The 25,508-nt window shown below is 52.5% G+C and overlaps 2 protein-coding genes across 3 annotated transcripts; one reads left to right on the top strand and one right to left on the bottom strand.

Moving 5' to 3' along the window:
* Positions 1-1,053: 1,053 nt before the first annotated feature.
* Positions 1,054-5,084, bottom strand: SRSF1 (serine and arginine rich splicing factor 1). The gene is made up of 4 exons (XM_063402901.1): positions 4,220-5,084; positions 3,842-4,026; positions 3,446-3,618; positions 1,054-3,187 (listed from the first exon to the last, which is right to left on the bottom strand). The coding sequence occupies exons 1-4, from the start codon at positions 4,411-4,413 to the stop codon at positions 2,993-2,995; spliced, it is 747 nt and encodes a 248-aa protein (XP_063258971.1). The 5' UTR covers positions 4,414-5,084; the 3' UTR covers positions 1,054-2,992.
* Positions 5,085-18,520: 13,436 nt separating this feature from the next.
* Positions 18,521-25,508, top strand: DYNLL2 (dynein light chain LC8-type 2). 2 transcript variants are annotated; one of them, XM_063402900.1, is made up of 3 exons: positions 18,521-18,676; positions 21,918-22,056; positions 23,634-25,508. In XM_063402900.1, exons 2-3 carry the CDS (start codon positions 21,925-21,927, stop codon positions 23,769-23,771), a joined length of 270 nt encoding a protein of 89 aa, XP_063258970.1. In that variant the 5' UTR covers positions 18,521-18,676; positions 21,918-21,924; the 3' UTR covers positions 23,772-25,508. The 2 variants fall into 2 exon arrangements, with proteins under 2 accessions (XP_063258970.1, XP_063258968.1); XM_063402898.1 differs by lacking the exon at positions 18,521-18,676 and having other exon boundaries at positions 21,899-22,056.

The raw sequence follows: 25,508 nt of genomic DNA, 5'->3' as shown, positions 1-25,508 counted from the left end.
AATTCCCAGTTACAGCCTTCCTGTACCTCTACAGCACACACTGCACAGGGAATTCCCAGTTACAGCCTTCCTGCACCTCCACAGCACACACTGCACAGGGAATTCCCAGTTACAGCCTTCCTGCACCCCCAGCACACTCCTTGTACAGGGAATTCCATGTCCTAGTTGGCTGAATCGCCCCTGAAATTGGTGCTCCACATGTCAGTGAGCTCCTGCTGAAGCTGCTTGGAGCCCCCAGCTCTGCCTGGATGCCCGGGCTCAGAACTAACAGCTGGATTTCAAAGTGGCCATTGTGATCCCTCGGGTGTGCCAGGGTCCTTCAATGCCTCCTCCTCATGGGTGCTTTGGAGAGGGATTCTGTCCAAACTCCTCTTCAGTCCTGCACACCGAACTTTTCAGGTTTTGATTTGTGAAAGGCCCTGAGCACACCTGTACCCTTTAAAATCACTTTCACCTTCCTTCACCAGTGGTGGTGGAACAATCAATGCCCAGTGGGGTTTGGGGTTTTTGGGCCAAACTTCCCCTCTGCTGGTCCAGCTCACACCTGTGTGCCACGGAGCCCTCACTGGTTTCCCACTCAGTAACAAACCCCACCGTGCCCAAGGCCAGCCTCCTGCGGGCATCCAGCCCTGCCCAGGGGGAGGGTGCTGTGTCCAGCCTGGCCCCGGGTGCCACAGGGCTGGGATGCCCCTGCCCACAGCTCCAGGATCACACAGATCCCAATCCCTGCTCCATCCATGCACACAGTAATGGTGACACAGACCAGTCCTGCCCCCCTTTATCCCCAGGATGGTCCCACAGCTCCCCCACTGTCCCCCTGTGATCTCCTGTCAACACTCGTATTACCGCCCTCTGCTTTAAGCACAAGAATTCCTTCTTTTCCCCTCCCCATCTACTGAATTCCACCCATTTCCCAGGGAACTGATCCCTCATTGAGGAGCAGCTCAAACACGGACGTTTCCTGCGGAACACTCCGGCTCTGTTCCACACAAAAGGCTTTTGTCCGGATCCCCAACGCGAGGGCGACACCGCGACCAACGATGACACGGGGCATGTTTTTGTAAAAATTTTATTTGTCAAAGAAAAAAAGCAATGGCCAATTGAAACCTACGTCATCTTTAGCTCCAATTTTGGTCTTTAAATTTAGAGAAATGACTTTTTTTTTTTTTTAAAACAAACCCCCCTTTTTCCCCTTAAAGGTTTACCATCTACTCGTGCTGAATCCTTCCAAGGAGATTGCTCCAGCGTACCTCTCCAGGTCCTCGCTTTGCTCCTTTTACCAAAAAAATGCAAAACTCCATCGTGCATCTTAAGGGCTCCAATCGTCAAAAATAGGAAAAAAAATATCTTTGGAATAGCCAATTGAGTTGAATAAAAAAACTCCACACGAATGCGGTTTGGTTGGGGCAGGAATCCACTCCTATGTTCCTGGTAATTTGATCCCGCTCCATGAATCCTTGTAATTCAGCCTCCCTATCCTATCCACATTATGATTTGAATCCAATGATCCAGCTCCAAGGATTGGGATCCAGTGAGCCCTCTCCAATCCAAACCTTTATAACCAGCAAAACCAAAAAAGAGGAGGCAAAAAGTTAGATACTGTAATGAAAAAATAGGATTCTGGGGAATGATCAGTTATGTTTGCCATCAATTAATTCAGATGTACAGTAATAACTATCAATTCCCCAAAACAAACTTTCCAATGGTGATGCTCAGATAATTTCTTTAGAAACGTTAATTACTATGTGGAGGAAACATTGTAAATATTTACAATATGTCAACCGGAAATGCCAACATACTCAGCGCATTGGTGGGTACGAGGTTTTGTGGTTGTAAAAAATGGTTTTACTAAACTGGAAAAGCTTTAACTGCTCGGTCTATCCACCTACTATGGAATGGCTGGACTACAGCTGCACTCCCAGCTGGAGGGAACGTTAACAATCGGTGTTTTCACACGGATTGTGAGTCAATCGTGAATTAGTCTGAGGGGGCAGGGCTGAGACTTAAATTATTCCCTACTAGGTTTGCTATTTTTATTTTGCTTTCATTCTGGTACTTATAAAAATGCAACAGCCACGCTGTATCAGTCACACAGAGGACATGCAGATTTTAGCAGTATTGATATTATACTCTGATTGCAAGTTCTACTACAAGTGTACGGATACTACGGACATGGACACTTGTAACCAAACACTGCGGGACAAATAAACCAACGCTCCCCCCCGGCCCCCATTACTCCTTTAAAAAACTAGAACGGAATAGAGATTTACAAAAGCAGGGATTTGGCCGCAATTGCCCCCCCAGAGAAGGAAGTTTTAAAAGAGAAGAGCAATCGCAGCCTGCGGTCACGAGAACACGCGTGAAGCGACACGTGGGGACACGTATGTGCTCGGCCTCAATTCCCCTGTCTCTCAGTATAAGGTCAATACTGCCAAGTTCATCTGTGACAATAGCACTTGGAGTCATACCATTGCCTCCATTATTGATCTGATCCTCCTCAATCCTCCTTTTGACAATCCTAAAATGATTGACATGTGCTCCACAATCCTTTAATCCAAAGCATTCTTAATCCATCTCTTCAGATATGTCTACAGAAAGACACACGAAAAGGCAAGATAAAATGTAAGATTCCCCCAGAAGAGACAAGTTAGCCACAAACATCCCAACATCCCCAGCTCGTCTCGACCACAGCGGAACACTGAGACATTTACACAGCAATACCACGGCTCCAAGAATGTTGGTATTGAACTAGAACTAAACCGGAACAATCCTGACTGACAGCAATTAAAATACAATTTACCAAAGACAGGAGGGGAATGTCGGTGTCGAGGAGCAAATACTCACTAGGGATTTTACACAAGAATGCAATTCAACACTTCAGCCAATCCGAGTAAAACAGTTGGAATTTAAAAAAAAATGAAAGACTGTACTAAGTAAAGGAAAACTGTGTACAACATGGGGTTCTACAAAAAGATCAGAGCTAGAGTGATGTTTATGTACGAGATCGGGATCTGCTGTGGCGGGGAGAGTAGCGTGGAGATCCTCTGCTTCTTCTTGGGGAATAACTGCGGCTTCTGCTGTTGCTTCGACTACGGCTCCTGCTACGACTACGGCTGCGGGACCGAGATCTTCCATAGCTTGGGCTTCTTGGGCCATCAACTTTAACACGGATGTAGGCAGTTTCTCCCTATTGGATAGACAGAACTTTCGATTGAAACGTCGAGGCTTCAGGGCCATGTTTCAGGCATGCTGACAGACTGCAGACAGCGTTACTACGGCCGGGACAAACGGCAGAGCTTACACTATGTCTATGTCCAGCCTGACCACACACTTATTTAGCTGCTTCGTAACCAAATGGTGAACACCACACGTTCCTTACCTTCAAATCCTACTGTTAAGCCCCTTGTATCCAATTCTGGCCAAAGAAAGTAAGAGTGATACCTACCTCGTGGGATCTAAATTTAGTGTTATCCAGCTTTCGCACAGCGTAGGTCATGTCTTCCTTCCGCACAAACTCCACGACACCAGTGCCATCTCGGAAAACATCAGCATAACATACATCACCTGCTTCACGCATGTGATCCTTTAAATCCTGCCAACTTCCACTTGGAGGCAGCCCTACAGAAAAACCAAAACGTGACTTTAAAACCCGATTAGAGCCTCACTTCCTGTATTACAGCAGCAAAGGCGCAGCGAAGGAGAGGAGCTCTCAGCACGTGGGGACACCACTCCTCCCCTCCCAAAGCACATGGGGCGATGCTTTCTAAGGAGCAGCTCGCAGCAGCAGCGCGCCTGCAGGACCCCGGGGGAGCACTTAGGCTGAGCGAGAGCAATGACTCACCCGAGACGATCACTCTGTACTCCGAGCGCCGGGACGGGGGGCCGTACCTGCCCCGGGGGGCTCCTCCCCCTCCGCCGCCGCCGCCGCCTCTGCCGGTGCCGCGGCCGCTCCGAGGGAACTCCACGCGGAGGCGATACCCATCGTAGTCGTAGCCGTCCCGCCCGTAGACGGCGTCCTCCGCGTCCCTGCGGGCGGCACGGGGCGGGCGGTGAGCGCGGCCGCCGCACCCCCCGCCTTTGTTCCCGCTTCCCGCCCGCCTCTCCCCGGCCGCCGCCTCGCCGGGCCCCGTTAGCGCGGCCCAGGCCGGGCGCTGCTCCCGGGCGGGCAGCGGCGGCTCCGCCGGGCCGGGGGGCCAGGGCAGCGCCAGGGGGGTCTCACCTGGGGTCCTCAAACTCGACGAAGGCGAAGGGCGGGCCCCCGCGGCGGTTCTTTAAGTCGATGTCGCGGATGGCGCCGTACTTGTAGAACACGTCCTCGATGTCCTTGGTGCGGATGTCGGGGGGCAGGTTCCCCACGTAGATGCGGCAGTCGTTATTGCCGGCCGGGCCGCGGATGACGCCGCCGCCGGACATGGCGAGGTCGGCAATGTTTGCGGCGGCGCGGGGCGGTGCGGGCGGCGCGGGGCGGCGGTGGCGGGGCCGGGCCGGGCTCTCGGAGCGCTCGTCACCTCCCCCGACCGCCGCTTCAAAATGGCGCCCGCGGCTCCGCTCGCGCTGCCTCTGCGCGCACCGATCTCACCCCGGGACGCAGCACCGGCCGCAGCACCGCCCGCGCTCACGGCGGATCGGCAGCGCACGCGTCCGCCGCCGCGCCCTCACTCTTCCGCCCCGCGCATGCGCGGTTCCACCGCAAAGTAGTCCCTCGGTTCTTGCCGCTTCGGAGCTGCCGAGTCCGTGCGGATGGTGCAGGCGTGCGGCGGGAGGCTGCGGGAGATCCGTTGAACCGTGGGGAGCCTCCGGTCCTCGCGGCAGGTGAAAGACGCACCTCCCGGCAGCGGCTTAAACAGCGGAGGCTGCGTGATGTCACGTCCGGTGCGGCGCCCCGTGCCTTTAGGCCCGGCCGGGGAGGGCGCGCCCCACAATGCACTGCGCGGGACGGCGGGCGCGCTTGGCGCCAAGCGCGGGGCGTTTCCCACAATGCACCGCGGCGCGGGCGGGGATGGCGGCGGCGTCCCCCGTGTCCCCAGTGTGTCCCCGCTGTATCCCCGCTGTGTCCTCACTGTGTTCCCGCCGTGTCCCCGGCGCGTCCCCCGGGTGGCTCCGCCGTGGGCTGAAGGGACGAAGGGCCGCGCTCAGTGCTCTGTCCCGGCGTGCCGTGCCTCGAGGACGCCGGAGAAAGGCGCTCTGGCCGCTCCCCCGGGGCAGGACCCAAAATGGCCGCCCTGGGGCACAGGGACGCGGGGCGGGCACGGAGCTCACGCGTCTCCTTCAGCAGCTGCAGTCTGGCCCTGAGCCTCCTGGGTGTGGGATTTTCCCCCCTCGCGGGGTGTTTTCCCATTGCCGAACCCATAGGATGGCTCCGGGGGCTCTTGCTTCCAATATTTGCAGCTGAGGATGATGAGCTTGGGCAAAACTCACTTAAAGTTGACTTGGTGTCAAGTTAATAAAAGTGGAGGGATAAAAAGCATTAAAAATTGAGGCAAAGTCGCATCCCAGGTGGATCCATTTGAGAACACTGCTGAGGGCTGCATACTCCTGCAGAAGAATGTTGTGTGTAGTGCATTTATGAAGGTTTAATGTAAGGTCATATGAAAAACAGACTCAAAAAAAGGCAAAAAAGGATATCCTGGGGTAGAAGCAGGATGATAATATCCAAATGTATCATGTTTATAAAACTGTAATTTTAATAAAGACACTTTAAACTACCAGAGAGGTACTCTACATTGTCACGAAGCCCTCACAGATGTGTTAAAGCATCTTTAGAGTGAGAAACCACTTCAGTGTGCCTCGTCCATGAGATAATACAAAAATATGGTGCTAAAAATTACTGAAATAAATGATCTTGTGCAATCTAGGTGTCTCTCATTGATTGATTCCTGGGCATTGTTTATATCAGCACGAGAGCCCGTGTGGTGCGGGAGAGGTTCAGTCACTGAAACCCCCATGAGGGGTTAGGACAGTGTTGGGGTTTGGAGAAAACCCCCTTTATGCTCATGAGTTAATGAAGGGATTGTGAAAAATGCCTCCTGTCTCCTCCTCGGAGCCCACCACGCTGCCCTCATTCTTCACACGTTAAAGAAAAATGCATATTCCCCTGGAAAGCAGCGATCCGGTGGCTGGCAGGGAAATATTGTCAGTGTAACATCACGGCCCGTGTGGCTGTTCCAAACGCTGCCCGTTCTCCTGGCCCTGGGGTGGAAGGGCAGCGGTGCCTCTGCTCCAGGGTTTTCAAAGAGGAATGTCCCTGTTGTGTCACCGAGGGATTCAATAACTGCAGGGAGGTGGGGAGAGAGAGCCCGTCTTCCCCAGAGGCAAAGAGAAAATTCCCGACTGCCTGGGGGTGTTGTGCATGTGTGACAGAGTTTTAGGGCTGCACAGTTCTCTTTGTGCTGGAACGCAATGTGGTTGGACTCAGTGATCTTGGAGGTCTTTTCCAGCCTGTGAGTCAGGGATTCTGTGATCCCTGGAAGTGTCCAAGGCCAGGTTGGATGAGGCTTGGAGCAACCTGGGAGAGTGGAACGAGTCCCTGCCCATGGCAGGGGTGGAAGTGGGTGAGCTTTAAGGCCCCCCTTAACCCAAACCTTTCTGTGATATTAAAAAAACCTAACAAGTCCCCTGCCCACCAAAAAACAAACAAAAAACTCAACCCCAAAGATCCTGATTATGCTTTTCCAAGGTGTAGGGAAACTCCATCCTTTGCCACGAAATGAGTCTCTATTTTCAAAAACTTATTAAAACCATCGAAAGTTGTTCTTAAAGGCATCATAAACCAATGGTAAGTCTGCTTGCTTGGTGAAATCCTTCTTGCATAATTTCTTTTGTGTCTTAATAGCCCTCATAACTGCTTTAAATGATTCTCTTAATTACCTTAATGAAGTGTCTCTTTATAGAAGTATTAGATGTTTTCTTCCTCATTACCTTCCTTAGGTCTGTGTTATCAGTGGAGTGTTTAGTTGGATATGCTGCACAATACTTATTTCTCAGAGTCATTTCTGGCTTTCTAGCAAAACACATATGTGGGGAATTAGTTAGTTATGTAGAAAATAAATTACTGGGAAGTCAAAAGCAAATAATCTTGCTTAAAAAAAGCAGCCAATTACTGTAAAGTGACAAGGTTTTGTTCTCAAAATGGGAGCAATGGAAACCAGGGCTTTCCAAGGGAGAATAATGCAAATATTACCCATATAACATCATTGCTTATTGTTATTCCTGACGAAACCTGGGAAGCAGGAGGTTTCACAAGCAGAGCTGCAGGGCTGGGGCTGTGGCGCACAGCCTGTCATCACCCAGCTCTGTCACAGAGAACCTGTTTGTCCTAATCCTTGCTACAGAGCAATCCAGCTGGGATTAGTCCTGACTAATCTTACTGTGTTGCAAAATAACAGTTCATCAAAGCTCAGATTGTTTGGGAGAAAATGGTCATTTTTTAAGAGGCATCTGAAGCTGTAACTTGCTTTTTGTTGAGAACTGAGCAATGAATTGTCCAAACTTGCCACTTCCCTCCTGTAACAGTGCTCTGCATTCTGCTGCTGGAGGGGTTTCCTTGGCATCTCACCAATAACTTGAAACCACACAGATTGTGTCTTTGGAGGTGAAATAGAAATATTTTGGGGGGATGTGTGTGTGTGTGTGTCCACTTTAAATAGTTCTTCAATGTTATCAAACTTACTGTTTTGCACGTAAGAAAAAGATGCAAAAATACCAGTCTGACTTTTCCAGAGAAACTCTGAGCTTAAGATAAGACAAGGAAAGTGTGTGTAAGCTCCAAAGTAATTCCCAAAGCAGTGGATGGTGACAGAGCTCGTTTTGTTTATGCAGATTTATCTGTAAGCAAAGAGATTTCCTTTGCACATGCTGGGGCATGTCTGGATGCAAACGGAAAACACAGCACACTGCCAGTGGGAATTTTTCCTGGAAGCCAGCCCAAAAGGACACACATGGGTGGAGACTTAAAGGAGAAAAGCCAGACGAGCAGAGGTAATGCCACCAGAATTCAAATCATCCCAGGTGGATTGAGAATGCTCATTTCTTAAAATTTCCAGTCCCCTGCTGTTTTTCCTTGGTGAGAACAGCCACACCATACAGCTGGCCCCACGGTGTGCTCAGATCCAGGGTCCCTGCAGCAGAGTGACAGGGCACAGGGAAGCACAATCAGTTAAATTGTGAGTGGTTATTTGTCAGGCTGGTAGCAATAAAAGGTTAATTTAAAAAAATGAAAATAATAAAAATCATGGGTTTGCTGTGATTTCTGCTGTCTTGTTTTCACATTACTTGCATTTGCAGTGATTCCCACGTGCCAGCACGCCATGGCTGGGGCTGGGAGGGAAAGGGGCAGCAGTTAGCATGGAAAGTTTCAATGAGCCCCCCCAATCCATTTTCATGGATTTATTTCCCTGGGAAGATATTTCTGTTCATCCAGAGCTCTGCCATTGCTCCCTGCCTCCCGCTGTCACCGAATATTGTGGCAGCTGCTTGCATTGCTCTTCCCTCTCCCTGCCTGGTGGGATGCTCCAAGGCCTGACGTGGAGAGGGAGGAAAATGAATGCAAACTGTCAATGTAAATAAACCTGCTAACATTTATTCCTGCTAAGAAATAAATAAGCGGAAAGGAGCGAATCCATTTGGGTCGCTCATTCCAGAGGAAACCTCACGGTTTGGCAGGGACTGGGCAGCGAGGGTTTTCCTGCAGCTGCTCCTTTTCCTTTGGGTGTTTTTTTGCCCTGTGCATTTTCCTGGGGCTGCTTCCTTTCCCCTGGATGCATTCCCACACTCCAGGCGTGTGGCACACAGCTGCTGAGCCATCCACACCGGGATCCGGTGAGGAGCCGCTGCCGTGGTTCACCAGCCAGCAACGGGAGCTCCCGGGCCCCTCCTGGCACCTCCCTTCCCAGCAGCAGTGCTCCAACTCGGAGCGAGTGCTGCCATCCTCATACAGGGAAATGAAACGGTGTTTGTCCATTAGAGGTATTGACAGCTTCTTATCTGGTGTGTGGCATCTGTCCCCATCCCTGCCAGGCAGGGCCATGGCACCGCCACGGGCAGCGGGAGCTCTGCACTTACACATCCCAGGGATGTCTCTGTGGGGGCTGTGCCACTGAGCCAAGCCTTGGGAGCGTGGATAGAGCTGGATCTCTTTGTTCTCCAAAAATAACCCAAATTTGCCAGGCCTGAGTGGATTTTAAAAGGAGGTTTTCCATTAGCTTTCCGTGGAGAGCCGCTGGCAGCGCTGCCGATGTTGCTGCTCCCTCCCCGACTCGGGGCTTTCAGCACCACGCGGCCCCTGTGGCATCAGTGTGGGTTTGCTGATTTTATTTAACACTAGGAACTACAATGAGAGAGAAATGCATTAAGATTGGTTTCACGCAGAAGATTTTAAAATACAAATAAAGTTTTTGGGGCTGTTTTGTGGGCACTGTAACTTTATGTAAACATTGGAAGAGGCAAGGGACTGCGATAACCATGTGAAACAAAAACTCACAGAGACCAGGGCGGGAGGGACACAGAGCCATATATTTTTCCTGTCGGAGCTCAATGAAAGGCAAATAAACGAGGAAAAATAAACTTAACGTTTACAAAAGAGCCAGCATGGGAGCAGCTGCCAAAGTCCAGAGCAGTTTGCTAATCCCAGTGCCCAGGTACTGCTAAATGGATTCTTTTCCCACTGGAAATCCTGTTCCACAGCATTTTTTTATCCAGACATTCCTAGCCTAGGAAACCTCATGGTTCCTATCCCATTAATTCTTAAGGAGAAGGATGCAAAGTAAGTGCTTTTAAATGAGCAGGTTAAAAGATATGTCAGAAATTAGGAGTGGAGCCCCAGCAGAGGCTGTTCCATGCTCTGCTCTGCAGTGCAAAGAAAAAATAAGACAATTTGATTTAGGTATAGTACTGGACTTGCTGTACCACAGTAGCCTGGCTAAAACATGAGATATAACCTATGTTTTTCCTTTTCCTGATAGACCTTTTAGGTGCAGTTCCTTGAGGGCAGTAAATAGGAATATCAGGTCTTTGTCAGCTGTGTCATTTAGAGCATGAATGATGGATACTAATTTGATCATTTCCCAAGAAGCATATTAATATTTTTATCCTCTGAAATACATGTGAGAAAGAAAGGATCCAAGGAGCAGAAGCTGCCTGGGATGAGGGGCCTGGGACAGCTGGGCTGGCAAGGGCAGAGAGCTGCAGCACCAATAAAAGCTGCAGCTCCTCCATGGGAACCAGTTAGCCATAAATCCAAGGCTTTGGATAATGTCCTGGCACACCAAGGACTTTGCTGCTTCTTCATTTGTCTTCCTGTTCCGGAGGGTTTCACCACACACACACACACGTGTGGCATCCCCGTGAGGCATTTTTGCTGTTAGCAGCAAACAATACCTGTGCTGCCGAGCTGAGGGTGAGCACAAAGCAGCGCCTCCCCTTCTGTTTGCTCTGAGAGCATCAATGCTGGCAGTGAGCAGGTTTTCTCCTCTAGGGCTCATTTTTGTTTACTATTCCCCTTTTCATTCCTCCTTATCCTCCCAAACTGATTGCATGCCTGCTTGGAGTTCAATACGAGCTAAGCACTGTGGTGGAGTGGGGCTGAAGTGCCCCTGGGTGCTGGTGGGACTGGAATGAGCTGGAAATACATCTTCCAGACCCCTACATTGGTGGTTTACGCTGAGGGCACAGCTTTGGGTGTCGCTGGCGTCCGCTGGCTTCTGGGTGCTCCATGGCAAAGCCAGGTGTGTGTGCTGGTGGCTGGCCACAGGCTGGCCTGGATCCTGGCATGGAGGCTCACCTGGATCCCGGCACAGAGGCTCACCTGGATCCTGGCATGGAGGCTCACCTGGATCCCGGCACAGAGGCTCACCTGGATCCTGGCATGGAGGCTCACCTGGAGCCCGGCACAGAGGCTCACCTGGATCCTGGCATGGAGGCTCACCTGGAGCCCAGCACGGAGGCTCACCTGGATCCTGGCACGGAGGTTCACCTGGAGCCCAGCACGGAGGCTCACCTGGAGCCCAGCACGGAGGCTCACCTGGATCCCAGCATGGAGGCTCACCTGGAGCCCAGCACGGAGGCTCACCTGGAGCCCAGCACGGAGGCTCACCTGGAGCCCAGCATGGAGGCTCACCTGGAACCCAGCATGGAGGCTCACCTGGAGCCCAGCACGGAGGCTCACCTGGAGCCCAGCACGGAGGCTCACCTGGAGCCTGGCACGGAGGCTCACCTGGAGCCCGGCACGGAGGCAGAGCCGTCCCAGGGCACCGAGGGCTGTTCCCAAGGCCACGTGTCTGTGCAGAGCTGTGCTCTCCTCCCACGGATATTTCTGGGCCGTGGGACCTAAGCGGTTGTAACGTTCCCGTAAGAAAACCACCACCTTTGCAAACTTTGGCAATGTTTGGCTGGAAGCCTGTGCTCCTTGCTGGCCATGAAGTGCATTCCTGACACCTCTCCCTGTGTATCCACGATAACCATCTCAGACCAGGATGGGCTGGTCCCTGCCCAGTAACTCCCACCCTTGTGCGAATTGTCAAGCAGGGGATGGGTTGCACTTGCAGCTCCACATAGGAGTTTTCCTGGCTCGTTCTGGAGATGCCAGATAGAGGTGGATATGGACTGTGCTCCCCTCTCTCCCTGCTCCTGCCCTCATGCCCTTGCTGAGCCTTTGGGTTGTGCTGGCTCGGAGCAGTGCCTTGCACAAGGACAACCCTTCCCTCCGCATTTCCAAGGACGATTAAGCAGGAGGCAGAGTAGCCTTAAGCATTCCTCTAATTAAAACAAAATCCCTCATGGCCTCTTGTATACAGAGAGATATTACAGACATAAGGCTTGTATAAAATGTATATTTATTGATCAGATCAGCTATTGCAGCTCCTTCTGTAGAGTTCAGTGAAAGCATCAACATGAGCAGGCTGGCAAGAGGGCAGGAGGGGGTTTGGCCTGACCTTTCAGTGATGCCAGCCCAGGGTGAGCTGGTATTTGCCTGTAATAGATACATTTATACACATTCCTATACCTTTATGTACATTGAAATACACAGCTGCCCAGCCAGGCATCACCTCCAACACCCATCTGTGTCCTGCTTTCCGAGGCTGTTCCCTGGATATGGTTTGTGGAGTTGTACCACAGGGGGTTGTTTCTGTCTGCTTTGCTCCTGAGCCCACTCAAATGGCTGTTTTTTCAATTGCAGGAAGGCAAAAGCATTCCTGGTAAAGCCTCAGAGTGCTCGAAGGACGGGACACACTTTCCAGGGAGAAGCAACCACTCGAAAGCTTTTGCAGGCTGAGATTTTGTGCTCAGTGAGTTGCTCCAATTTGAAGCATAGTCCTGAGAAATGGGAGTGTGTGGTGGAAATGTCTGCAGCCCTGGATTAAAGCAGCACTGGCAGATGAGGCTGTACCTTCCACAAGATAAACATTACAGAAAAATAGTGTAAATACAGGGGATTCTATTTTTTTTCCTCATTTTTTCCCTCACTTGGGCCAGGAACTGCTGAAGCCTAAATAAATCATTGTAGAAGTGAGACTGACCTAAATTATTCTACACAGTGGAGACCTTGTCTCCTGCTTTTGGAGATTCTTGTATTTAAGCTGTGCCAGAACAGGGTTTAAGTTGTCTGTACAGCAGCAGCTCCTTCCTACGCCCTGGGGAGCTCGGGGGAAGGTGTGAGATCGGCTGGCATGTGCCAGCAAGGCTGCTGGGGAGGCAAAGCCACCAGCTCACACATGCTGGGGGAGCCAGCAGGGGTTTTTGGTGCCACACCATCCCGTGCTGGGTGCTGGCAGGTTTCCCTGCCATGTGGGGCTGTCACTGTGCTGGACTCTGCTTGTTCCCAGTGAACACACAGTCCAGTGCCTAATTAAGGCATGCACGTGTGTCTAATCAGGGAATGCACAAATGCCCAGATAATTTGCTTTTGAGCACCCAAGGAGGTGATGCATCAGCATCCAAACTGACCCTGCATGAGCACTCACAGGTTCACACTTCGAGCTCACAGGGTTTTCCTGCAGGGAAGCCGGGTCAGCACATCCATGGAGGGCTCATTCCTGTGCCCATGAGCACCCGGGCAGTTCATGCATGAGCGCCTGTTATTTGGCATACAAATGCCCAATTAGCCTGTGCATGACTGCCCAATCACTTCATGCATGAGCACTAAGTGGTTTACACATGGTTTGCCAGTAGGTTCACTGGTGAGCACCCAGTGTGTTCCCAGAGCAGGGACTCCCCTGGGCACTGCAGCCTGTGGCTGGAAGAAGGAGCACGGAGCGTGGCAGAGTGGAGGGAGTGCAGCACAGGGACGTGGCTGACGTGGATGTGCTGAGGTGGGGAAGGAGGAACTCCCACCCTGCAGCCAGCCCAAAGCCACTGGCATGTCTTGGCACCTCCCAGCTCCTCTGACGGCAGCACCGTGCTCTGTGTGACCACAGGAACCCAGCTTTGGCAAGTGCTGTGGCTCACAGGAGGGTGGAGTAAATGATCACAACAGCCCTTCCAGCCTTAAAAATGTAGGAAGCCTTTGATGTGCAGGCAGGACGCCTTACAGATAAACCACATATGGTGTAGACCTTGTGCCGGAGCACCAGCCCAAGGAGAGGGAGCACAGAAAAAGAAAAATGGAGAAACTCAAAGTAAAATTACCCATGATCCTGGCCCTGGGCCTGCAAGCACCGAGTCTGTCTCCCCAACCCCTGTGCCGTGGTCGACTCAGAGCCCTGCACAGCCCACCGTGGGAGTGAAGCCACAAGACACAGTCACACAGCATGTGGCTTTGATGTGACCTTTTCTTCAGTGTTTATGCTGTCTCTAAACCCCTTTTTCTGTTCAGGAGAGATCAGATTAAAGGGAGTTGCCAGCCTTCGGTGCATCCAGCCGGTCCAGGAGCCTGGGCTGGGGTGGAGGGAGCTGACAAAAAGACGAGCTAGACAAGCTGCTTTTGGGAGCAGAGAGCTGGGTGGCTTCTCATCCCTCATCCCCCTGCATGCACTGGGGCAGTTCTTACATCCCTGTGCTCATACGACCCTTCCGAGATTCCAGAGAGACATCCTTATTTATGGATCCTGCATGAAATGCACACCACGAGTCACTCGCAAAAAACTTGCAGGGAGCAGCTGACCTGAATCCATATTAATAAGGCTCACAAGTCGTGAAGTGTTTTCTCTCATGCCTGTGGGATGGCAGGAACGCGCTGCCTTGTGGCACGCAGGGTTTAGACAAAAAGCCGTCTATAGCCTGTCACATTTTTAAGCCCGTTTGCCTTGGAGATAAGCCCAGGCTGCCCTGCCGTGGTGCCACGCTGCAGCTGCCTCTGCTCCAGGACAGACCCAGGGAGCGGGGAGTGATGGCTCCCTGCATGCTGCAGCCAGGGAAAGGCCGTGCTGGCTTTGGGGTTTCAGAACCCCGGTGTGTGATGCTGCTGGAAGTGTGGGATCTCGTCCTACAGAGGAACATTCCTCCTTGGGCAGGGACACCTCATCCTCTGCACCCACTGCCCGGCTGCTTCCACAGCAGCTACAGGGAGGCACACTCTCCCCGCTGGGAAACCTGGGGTACAGTCCCAGGTCTGGTGTTCCTGCACTCTGGTCTCACGTTGAGATGAAAGCCTTTGCAGATCGGGCAATAATCAGGGGACTTGGGGCTGCTCTTGCTGTTAAAGGACCACTCACGGTGTCCAAACCCTCCATGTCAGCGGTGGCAGCTCCCGCGGGAGGTTTTAGAGCCTTTCCTTTTGTAGGGCTTTTTCTTTTTCCACGGGATTTATCCAGGTTCAATAGCAGGGATTCGGGGAGATAATAACGTACATTAACCAGGGCGCTGGAAACTGCTTTGCAAACAAGATTGATCAAAGCAGCCCAGGATGGAGAGCAAACCCTCCGGAATGTGCTTTGCAAAACACTTGCCAAAACAATTGACTCCTGGTAAAAAATAACACATTGGGCAGCCCTGGGAGGCTCTGCCAGGGAGGGACCCAGCTCCAGCTGGTGGGGGGCTGCAGCCATGAGCAAGGGCTTTTGTGGATATGATGAAGGAGCCAAAGCCCCCTTGGGATGGAGCAGCAGCCCTGCTCCAGGGTGCCCACACCCTCCATTCCACTCCAGAGGGGAATTAATAGAAGGTGCTTTACTGCTGCTGTTGTTTTTATTGATTATTGGCAAAGAGAGTGACTGATGGTGGAGCCTAGAGAAAGGAGGGGAGCAGAGGTTCAGGAGACATGTGGGAGAAGGAGAGAGGGAAGGAATTCCTGCAGGGACAGGAGATGAAGGTGACATTTCAGCCATTGTCTGCTTTGGATCTGTGCTATAAAATAAGTCAGTGTGCCACGTCCATGGCAGGGCAGAGCAGAAATAATGGGCTGAGTCATAACAAAGTGAGTTTAGGTTAAAGAACAAAAATTTCCCATGGAGGATGTTTCTGCAGAGGTACAGCGTGGAAGTAGAGCTAGTGGAAGGAATGCTGCAGCCACATTCACACTGTCAGCCTTGCATTTCGATCTCAGACCTCTGCATTTCTTGTGGCAGATGGGCACAAAGTCTGAGGTTTTTTATTTGTAATCGCCTGGGATTGGAAACACATCCCAGGGGAAGCATGTGGCCACAGGGCAGGAGGAGCACAGCCTTAGATGGCAAACTGCTTCTCACGCCAGGCCCTTTTCCTGTGAATCTCTGTGAAGTGCTTTATATAGTCCACTCAGAGGAATTTATAAACAAATGCCTTTTGTCACTCTTCAGGAATGCATGTCCCTCCATCAATCCTCCAAACACCTTCTTGTCAAGGCCACACTCCTTCCAGTGCAAGGAGCAGGACTGAGCCAGGCAGGAGCAGGGCTCTGCTGCTTCCTCTTGCTGCAGATGCTTTGGGAGGAGGCAGGATGTAACTGGGATAGGGTTACACCGGGATTATAGCAGCAGCTGCCAGCTCTGGAGCCAGCTCTGGAGCCTGTGGAGTGTCATCATTTGGGTTCAGGGCCACTCTTTGATACCTTATCCCTTTGCTCCTCAGGGCAGCTGCCTCCTGCCCTGGGCTGAAGGTGCCCACAGGCTTCTCCAGGACAGGAGAGAGACAAGTGCAAGTGGGTCTCTTCCAACTCAGAGTATTCTGTGATGGGAGCCCTGCTGGGAAAGCCAGGGGCTCCCACTGTGTGGGACTGACAGGATAAGCATCGCTCAGCTGCTGCCTCTGGCTTTAAAACCTGCCGAGCCCCATCAGCTGCCCTGCCTCAGCTCAGCGCTGAGAGCAGAGCACAAACCTCCCCGACGCGAACGGCGGCTCCGTTCCAAGGCTCTGCGCCGCCGGTCTGGAAAGCTCATAAACCAGATCCACACGGCTCAGATCTGCTGCCTCAACAGAGACTCGGCACAGCTATAAATAGCCCAGCCAAGCGTGGTGCAGCGAACCTGAGCGGAGCCGGCTGCCCTCGTGGGCAGGCGCTCCGGGAGCCGTGTGGGGACAGCCGGCTCGGCTGCTCTGCAGCACGGCCTGAGGGGCTGGCCCGCTCTGGACAAGCAGGCCAAGGCGGTGTCACCTGCCCGGGCATGGCCTTGTCCCCTCCTTGTGCTCCTACAACCTCAGTGCCGGGCACTGGGCACTGCAGTGTTCATTCATCCTCACTTGATTTTCTGCTGCTGACTTCTCTCTTAGAGCAGGAGCTCAAGTCTGGACCTATTAAGGAACAGTAAATATTTTATTGGCTGTTGGAGTTTTGACCAGTATATCGGAGGCTACAAAGGTCACACTGGGAAATATCCATTTCATTAGCAAACAGGATCGGCCCATTCCTGGCTGCTGGCTCATGGAGTGAACCCAGCCTGTCTCCTGGGTGCTCTTACCAGCTGTAAGCTTGTCTTCATTCAGCAATCAAATCGGGGAGGTTTCAGGACATGGAATGGTTTTTTGGTTCTCAGCGTTATGCAGGCAATTAAAACTGGTCTTGTTAAGAGGCAGCTGAGCCCGGGCAGTGCTGTCTCCCTCTCGTTACTGTTAGGGCACTGCAGTGTGGTAATGGGGACAGCATAGGAATCAGGATTTTTTGTTTTGCTGGGCTTTTCTTCAGGTAGCTTCTGCAAAGGACTTCTTGGCACTGCTGCTCGAGTGAAATGGAGCAACCAAAACAGGAGCTGGCTGGCGGCCAGCCCGGCAGACGGGCGTGTGGGGGCAGCCGGGGGGGCAGGCGTGTGCCTGGAGCACGGCTATCGAGGGCAGGAGCCCCGTGTGGGACAGACAAGTGTCTGAAGCGCCAGGGTCACGCCTGTGTTTGAGGACCCCTGTGCAGGAAAGCCAAGTGTGCAAAGCACCGAGGTCACACCTGTGTGCCAAGGTCCTGCTGGCCTGGTGATTCCTCACTGCCGGCCCCGGCACAGCATCCTGAGAGCTCATGAAAGGTGAGTGAACAAAGCCCCCTTGGCTTTCACGTGTCTGTGGAACACAGCGTGTTCTCGGGGTGAATGTATGGTGAAGCAGCTCAGTCAGCCACATGTGGCCTCCAGCCTCTGGGTGTGCAGGGACAGCTCTCGGCAGCGCAGTACCCAGGTTTGGGATTTTATCAGCTTTCCCACACAAAACAAGGCTGGCAGGAAGAGGACCTGGCAGGACGCCCTGAGACATCCCAGGGAAAAAGAGGTGACTCCCACAGGATGTGGGGCTGGCACAGTTTAGTGAAAGCTGGTCATTCCCCAGACTTTGTTGTGCATTGCCCACACTTTGCTCCCTATACTAAAATCCCAAGAAACACTGGAACACTTTTTATGTGTTCATTAGGGGAAAATGTGTCTGGGGAGATGCTGAATCCTGTGTGGGACACTGAGCACCTGCCTGTCTTGACCTGAAATCCTGGACATTTGGGGTATGTCGTCCAGCTCCAGGGAACCTGTCCCAAATGGGATGCTAACAGCCTCAGGGACCCTTCACAAATCCCTCTTCTCGCTTTCATGCCTTTCAGCTGTAAATATGTGCCACTGTGGGACATCTCAAGGCTCAGGAGATCCATGACCATCACAGGTTGGAGATCTCAGGTGAAAGGTGCCCCTGAGGTGCAAAGATACAACTCATCACCAACACAGGACTGGATTTGACTCTGGTTGAGCCCTCTGACCGAGAACGCTCTGGTGTGTGACCCAACCCAGTGAGTTCCTCTTAGGATTCAAGCTCCCTCTGAGGATCGGGATCCCCAAGGCAGAAGAGGACGTCCGCAGAGCAATCATGACCCCTAGGATAACAGAGGTCCCTCTAGGGATCAGGCGCTCCAGGGAATCAGGCTGTTCCCCCGGGGATCGAAGCCGAAGGTGCCGAGCCCCCGGGGTACCACAGGTCCCTCACACCGGCCCCGGCCCCTCACGGCCCCTCACGGCCCCCGCCCCCCCGGCCCCGCCTCTCCCCGCCGCGCGCCGCCCCGCGGCATTGTGGGATGAAACAGGATGTAGGCAGAACAGCGCGGGCGGACGGGCCGGGCGCGGCGGGCCGCGCCGCACCGTAGCCAATGGGCTCGCGGCGCGCGGGGCGGCGCGGCCAATGGGGTGGCGGCGGCCCGCGCGCCGCAGCGGGCGGGGCGGTATTTGAGCGCGGCGCGGCGCCGGGGCGCAGAGCGCGCGGGGCGCCGAGCGGAGCGGAGCGGGCTGAGGCAGCGCGGCCGGGCCTCCTCGCACCTCCTTCTCCTCCTCGGTGCCGTGCCTCGCCCTCTTGGGGTGGCCCTGTCACTGTGAAGGTGAGCGATGTCTTTGCTGGGCCGGGGGTCTCCAAGCCTCGTCCGGTACCGGTCGCTCCGTGTGCGGGGTGGCGTCGGGGCCGCCCCGAGGGCGGAGGTCGCTGCCGTGGCCGGGTGCGACCGGCCCTTGGGGAGCGATCGGAGCCCGCCCCTCCCTAGGGGTCCGCGCCGCTGCGGAGCCGGTCCCGCTCCAGGCAAGGTCACCGCGGCCTCGGGCGCCCCCGGAGCTCCCTCCCCCCGTGAAGGTCACGCAGAGCTCCGGCTCCCGGGAGCCCTGCGGGGAACGGGGCTGTGCCGCACCCCCTCCCAGGGCCCTTTTCGGCCAAGGTGGTGGATGCGGTTTGTGCAGGGCTTGGGGCCCGTCCCCAGTCGCGAAATCCATGCTGCTCTGGTGGTGGAGTGGTGGGTGCTGGGCTTCGGCCCCGTTGCGAGCCGTGCGACCTGTGCTGGCCTGGTGGGGAAGAGATGGGTGCTCCCATCCTCGCGATCCATGCTGTCCTCGTGGGGGAGGTGGTGGATGCTGGGCTTCAGCCCAATCTCATTTCTAGGGTTCTGTCTTGCCCGGAGAGGGAAAGAGTGGTTACCAGGGGTCTTATGTCTCATGCTCTTCCCAAAGCCCCAGCTTGTCCTGCTGGAGTACTGGGAGTGGGACTCATGCTCGTTTTAAGACCTTATCCTACCCTGATAAGAAAAGGGTTGGGTGCTGCCTTGGGCCCACTTTCCTTCCCAAGCCCTCATACTGCCCTGGAGTGGCAGCTGGGGCTGTGGTCTTCCTCCTCACAGACCACATCCTGCCCTTGGGGGAAAGGGGTGGCTGCTGGAACTGTAATGTTACCCCTTCCTAGGCCCATCTTGCCCTGAGATGGGTGCTGGGGCTTTGTGGTTTTCCTTAAAGAGGGCCAGATTGGGTGGCAAGACTCCGAGAGCCACCTGTGATCTTGTGGTTTAGGGTTATGGTGTGTCTGTGGTGCTGCTGGGCTGCCTCGTGGGGAGGGATGGCCCTTGAACTCCCCCAGGGAACGAGCAGAGATGGGGCCCTGCTCTGTGGTGTTCAGGTGCGTGCAGAGTGTGACATTCCTGTGGCAGGTGAGGCAGCACAGCCGCTGCCTGCCCCTGCTGTGGTTGGCCATGGGGGATGCTGTGCCCTGGAGCAGTGCAGGGGAGGGTGCTGTGCTGGGGAAGGCCTCCTGGCCAGCTCGTGCAGCCCTTCTGAAGGATGATCATTTTTTCCTCTGGCGCTGTCGCCCGCAGCAGCACAGGCCTGCACTGGGATGCTCCTCGCCTAAACAATGAGGAGGGGAAGGTGCCTTTTGCAGGTCACTCTGTGGCTGCTTATGCAATGGCAGGTGCCCTCTGAACTCTGTGAGCAGCACAGGTGTGTGCAGGCCTGCTGTGTGTGAGGGCTTGCTTGCTCTCTTTCCCTAATAAAGGTTTTTTGGAAGAGTGACCCACAAGTGGATTTCTGCTGCTTCCTGCGGACTGGACACCTAGAAGACTTTACCAAAGGATTTCTCTATGGTGAATCCAAATCTACAGGCAGTTTGGGCTGTCCCAAGCTGTGTCTTCTCCTCCCTTGGCTTCTGGGCTGCAGGCAAACCCCCACCGGCTGAAACCACAGCATGGAAAGGAGCAAACTGCTGGGAAGTGCCTTTTCCAGGGCTGTGATAGGGGCATGTGCTCTCTGTTGGCAGTGGAGCTCAGTTCCTGTCATTCCTCCAATGCTGTTAGTGTGTGTTAATAGCAGTTCTCTATTAAACACTATATCTAAACTGTATAAATTAAGGTGGCAATAGAAGTCTTCAAGTGGAGGCACAGGGAAAAATTGAAGTATTGTAATCAGAGGGCTGCAATTATGTAACCGGATTCTCTTTCTCTCTGGGTAGCAAGCTCCTTTAATTGCTGTAACAAAGCTACTCCTTCAGTTTTCTGGGGCTCTTCCAGGAAGTGATCATTGCAGCAGATTTTTTTCACTCCACAGCAGAGCTAAAAATGTGTACTTTCACTGTTTCAAAACACACTTGTAGTATCACTCAAGATTTACAGTGCTGTAAAGGGATTTAAGAAACTTAATGGTGCTTTGCAGACTTAATTGGAGGCACTCCTTGCCTTTAGGAAGCTTATTCCCACAAAGTTTTAATGTGCTGGGGTAAGAGCTGCTGCAAGGTAAGCACCTGTGGTCCTGCTTGGTGCAGTCACCTGGATCCCCAGGTAACATTTGCCTCCCCAGGCCTCGAGTAGGGAATGGGAACGAGGGCTGTGGTGCCCAGAGCAGGCCTTCATGGTGGGCCTTCTCCAGGCTGAAATAAAGACTGCAGTGTTGGGATCATGAAGTCAAGTTTTCTGGGATAATATGAACTATGCTGGAAAGTTCCCAGTGCTGAACACCTCCCTGGAAAGGCCGTGTCAGATCTAATGGCTGCAGCGGCTGGTACAAAGGGGTTTAATTTTGAGAGCAAAGGAGGCTGCACGCCTCACTCCAGAACAAGTCCTGGACTGCAGTAACATGCTGGTTTTGGCATCTGCTGTGGTTCCCAGGTGAGGAGGGGACAGGAAAAGGAGAGCTTTGCCAAGCTCTGTTGCTGTGGTGGGACCTGCTTCCCTTGCCCTGTTTCCAGGCTGCAGTGTGGTGTTAACCTGCTTCTGGCTCTGTCCCGTGGGAACAGCTGAAGGCTGGGTTTCATGGCAGAGCAGCAGGGAAGTGAGGGTGTGATGATGGCTGAATGTGGAACAATGCTCCTTCCAGGCTAAACTAGCAGCAGGAACTGTGACACCTGCGATGGGGTAGAATAAAAGCATTGCTGCTCTGAATGTGCTTCCTGAGCCTCTGTGCTCGTGAAAGACAGTCTGGGATCTGTTGCTTGCAAGGCTCTAAGCAGAGGATGTGCCAAAACACTGGTACACCTGGAAGGCAAACTTGGCTGTAGCCTGCTGATGTGCAGGAGGGCTGTGGCTCTCTGCAGATCCGTCTCCTCCCACACATAAGCTTTTCCTGCGTGTGGTTAATGCAGGTGGTGATGCTGGGCTACCTCTGATCTAACCTCCAGCCAGTGCTGGTGCTCCGGCTGTAAAAGGGGCACCTTGGCCTGGGGCTGCTGTAGCAGCCCCGATAAACTCACTGTGGCCATAGCAGGGGTGTGTGGTGTCGCCTTGTGACGCAGCCTGCACGGAAAGGACAACCTCTGATGCACGGGAGGCGTCTCCTGTTTGGGAAGGGATTAAAGGAATCTATGTTCTGCCTTAGGTTCACCATGTCTGACAGGAAGGCTGTGATCAAGAATGCGGACATGTCCGAGGACATGCAGCAGGATGCTGTAGACTGTGCTACACAGGCCATGGAGAAGTACAACATAGAAAAGGACATTGCAGCATATATCAAGAAGGTAACTCCGGGATGAGGGTGCTGTGCTGGCTGCAACTTCCCAAAGCTCCCGAGTCTGTCAGGAGCTGAGTGGCTGAGGCTTCATGCTTGCGTGCTGGGAGGGAGAAGATGCTTGGCTTCTTGGATGCTTTACTGCTGTTTTCAAGAGGATGGAGTGACTTCTCCAAGGTCAGGGGAGGGCTATGGCAGAGCTCTGGCAAGCTCTGAGCAAACTGCAAGTGCCGTCCCTCAGGATTTGCCAGCCTGGGAAGGGCTGGTGGCTGCCTCTGCTTAGGACTTGTGCCACAGACCTGCAGCACCAGTGCAGGTGGGAGCACCCCCATGTTTCATTTGGTGGGCAGCAGTGCATGTGTGGTTCTGGGATGGGCCTTGTGCTGGCTGCTGGGGCTGTGGAAGCTGCTGCATTAGAAACAGTGCGAGCAGCTGCCCTGGCTGGTGAAGGGGTTCTCTCCTGTTAATTGAGTCTCATGCTTGATGGCACCTGGGGAGCTGTTGGTTCCCCCTGTAGCAGCTTCTCACAATGGTCAGGCAAGGTGCTATTGGAGGAGGGAAGTTTTACTTCAGAGGCAGTGAAGTCCTGGCACCTGGGCTGGTGTTTGGGCCTTGCTTGTAATCTAAGCTTGAAGGCAGAGGATTCAAAGGTGTCTCCTGACTTCTCAGATCACTTTGAGGCATGACTTAGCTCTAAGTGCTCGGGGCAATGCAGCCTGTAAAGTGAGGGAGTGCAAGAGAAGGCATCCAAAAAGAACTTGGCCTTTATTTTGTGAGAGTGTGTTGGGAGGAGGGAAGCAATTTGATGCACCTTCGTGCCCTGGCAAGAAAGCCTTTTCCTTACTTCAAAGGTTACCTGCAAAGAGCTCAAACTCTTCTGCCGTCTGAGAACTAAAACTGGCTTTAATCTTGGATGTTGAGTCTGTTCTTCTGGCTCTGTCTCAGGAGAGGGAAGGGTGTTCTTGGGAGTAATGTGTTAATTAGAGGGAGGAAAATAGTCTTTAACCATATCCTGCCTGCTAAGCAGGAGAAGACTACTGAGCCAGCATTCAGCTTGCTCACCTCTGACCTCTTGGGTCTCTGTGCTCTCTGGCCTGTGAATCTGCCTGCTTATTTTCAACGTGGATTTTCTTCCCTTTGTGCACAAGAGTCCCAAATAGCAGAAGCCAGGCTTTTCCTCCTTCCTTCTTTTAGGTGACCTTTAAGCTCAGATGCCTTGCTGGAGCAGACATGCCAAAACTTTTTTTTGTTTTTTGTGAGTGGGTTTGGAATGGGAGAGGAGAATTGTTCCCCTGGTTAGTCTACACACAAGGCTGTACCAAGGAGAGCTCTTGTGTCTGCTCTTCCTGCCCAGGGCTGATGGCACGCCAAGGCTCAGAAGATGTTTTGCTTGTGTTGAATCCTTCAAACAATCCAGTGCAGAGGTTTGGTTGCTTAATTTAATAGTGTCTTGCAGTGGGGTATCTCAAGATGCTGTAGGTGGGAGGAGAGGCGATAGTGTGTGAACAGAACCAGCTCAGAATTTGTGCTTAGAACTATTTTCATGTGGGCTTTCTTGGCCTTAATGCCTCTCTTCTCTTTCTTCAGGAATTTGACAAGAAATACAACCCAACTTGGCATTGCATTGTTGGCAGAAACTTTGGCAGCTATGTAACACACGAGACAAAGCACTTCATCTATTTTTACTTGGGTCAGGTTGCAATTCTTCTCTTCAAGTCTGGATAGGAAGTAGGAGCGATTGAAATTTGGACTGTAATGCACTGATGGCTGAAGCCACGACTCCCTCTAACATGGCTATGCCGCTGCATGGACTGTATACTATATTTAATGTGTATATGTTGCAGTAAAAATCTACTTCTGTTTAGTTGCCTGGGAAGAAGGCGGCATTTTTTTGTTACTGCTTTTTTTGGTTGTATTGCACTAGGAAACCTGTAAATGCTTAAACAATGGCCTTTACGTGGGAAGAAATAAAACTATTCCACAACAGCTCCCTCACTGGTAACTCCTTCTTTGAGGCTGGGAAAACTTTTTTGGGCAGGCCAAAAGCCCCAGACTTCCTTACTGAGTCCTGTTAGACTGTTAATCTTGCAAAGAGGAGCAAAGCCAGTGTGAGCCTCTGTCCCACCCTGCAGACTGTAGAGAGCTGGCTCTCCCAGTACCCTCGGGGCAGGTCCTAGACCTTCCCTGAAAGCTGGTGGGGTGGCTCTGGGTGACGTGGCTTCCACACCCAAGGTGATCTCCACCTTTGACTGTGATACAGGCTTGCAGCTGGCACCCCTCGGTGTTCTTGCTCAGTGCCCTTCGCTGTACTTTTGGCTCAGCTGAAACATTGACCTAGACTTGAGTAAGCAACTCAGCCTGGTCTAGAAGGCTTCAAGAGCAGCCCCTGAGTTCCTGCTTGTTGCAGAAAGCAGCAATCCTGTGGCTGAAGTCTGTAGACCTCAGTGCTGAGTCTAAAGCCACGTGGCCCGGCCCCGCAATGGAGTAGGATATCAAATTGGTGACTACTGACAACAGCTCTATTCGGCATGTTTGTAGCCAGTTGTCTCAACACTGCCTTAACTTGATGCTCTCCTTAAAGCAAGCTAGTCGTGTGGAAGACTTGTAAGTGGCCACTGTCTCTTTTTTTCTTTTTTTCTTTTATTTTATTTTCTGTAGCTAATAAGCTATTTCCGGAGGATTGTCCTCCATGTTCTGATATCTGCTTTTGTTCTTAAAGCACAGTACCAAGAAGTTAAATTTACATGTGATGTTTGTGTGAAGGAAACTCATGTGACATCTGCTTCAAAGGCAGACAAATGTCTTGGTCTCCAATAGGTTCAGCAGTGATGTTGTCTTAGTACGTACTGACTCGGGATTACACTGCAGGAAGTTCTGATCTGGGTGTGCAGAAACGCTGTGTGATGGCAAGAAAATCCCTGGTGCTTGTTATGACTAATTACTGGTTTGCTGACTAATGCATTGGCAATACCACTGGGCTGGTGAGCCCAGCTTGTGTCTCTGAGATTAAATTGGTGTTGGGAATAAATCATTGCTGGGGGCAAAGGGCAGAGTGAAGGGAGTTCTTTGTGAAATGACTGGTGACCCAGGTTGATGACTTCCTGAAGTAAAAGTCCTTCTTGTCTCTGTGCAAAATCCAAAGTATGCCTAATTTTGTATTATGGATAGAACAATGTTGTAACTAGAAAGAATGTAGCTGTCATAAGTTCATGTCGATGGAAATGTCTGCACTGGGATAATGTGCCTTGGACTGTCTGGGGCACTCGTGTGGTCTTGTCTCTTCAGAATTCCACTCCGGGTCTGAAAGGAGAATGTTTTGGGTTTGTTTTTTTCCAAGCATGAGTCTAATGTGAATCTGTTCACGGTCTCTCGTGGAGCAAGATCTGTTCCCTTCATAACTGCAATTGCTCAAATACCATTTATTTTTTTTTCAAACATTAAAGGTGAATTGACACATTTAAA

This window comes from Prinia subflava, chromosome 8 (genome assembly GCF_021018805.1).
Source record: "Prinia subflava isolate CZ2003 ecotype Zambia chromosome 8, Cam_Psub_1.2, whole genome shotgun sequence".
NCBI lineage: Eukaryota > Metazoa > Chordata > Aves > Passeriformes > Cisticolidae > Prinia > Prinia subflava.
This window is presented reverse-complemented; position numbering and strand designations above follow the sequence as displayed.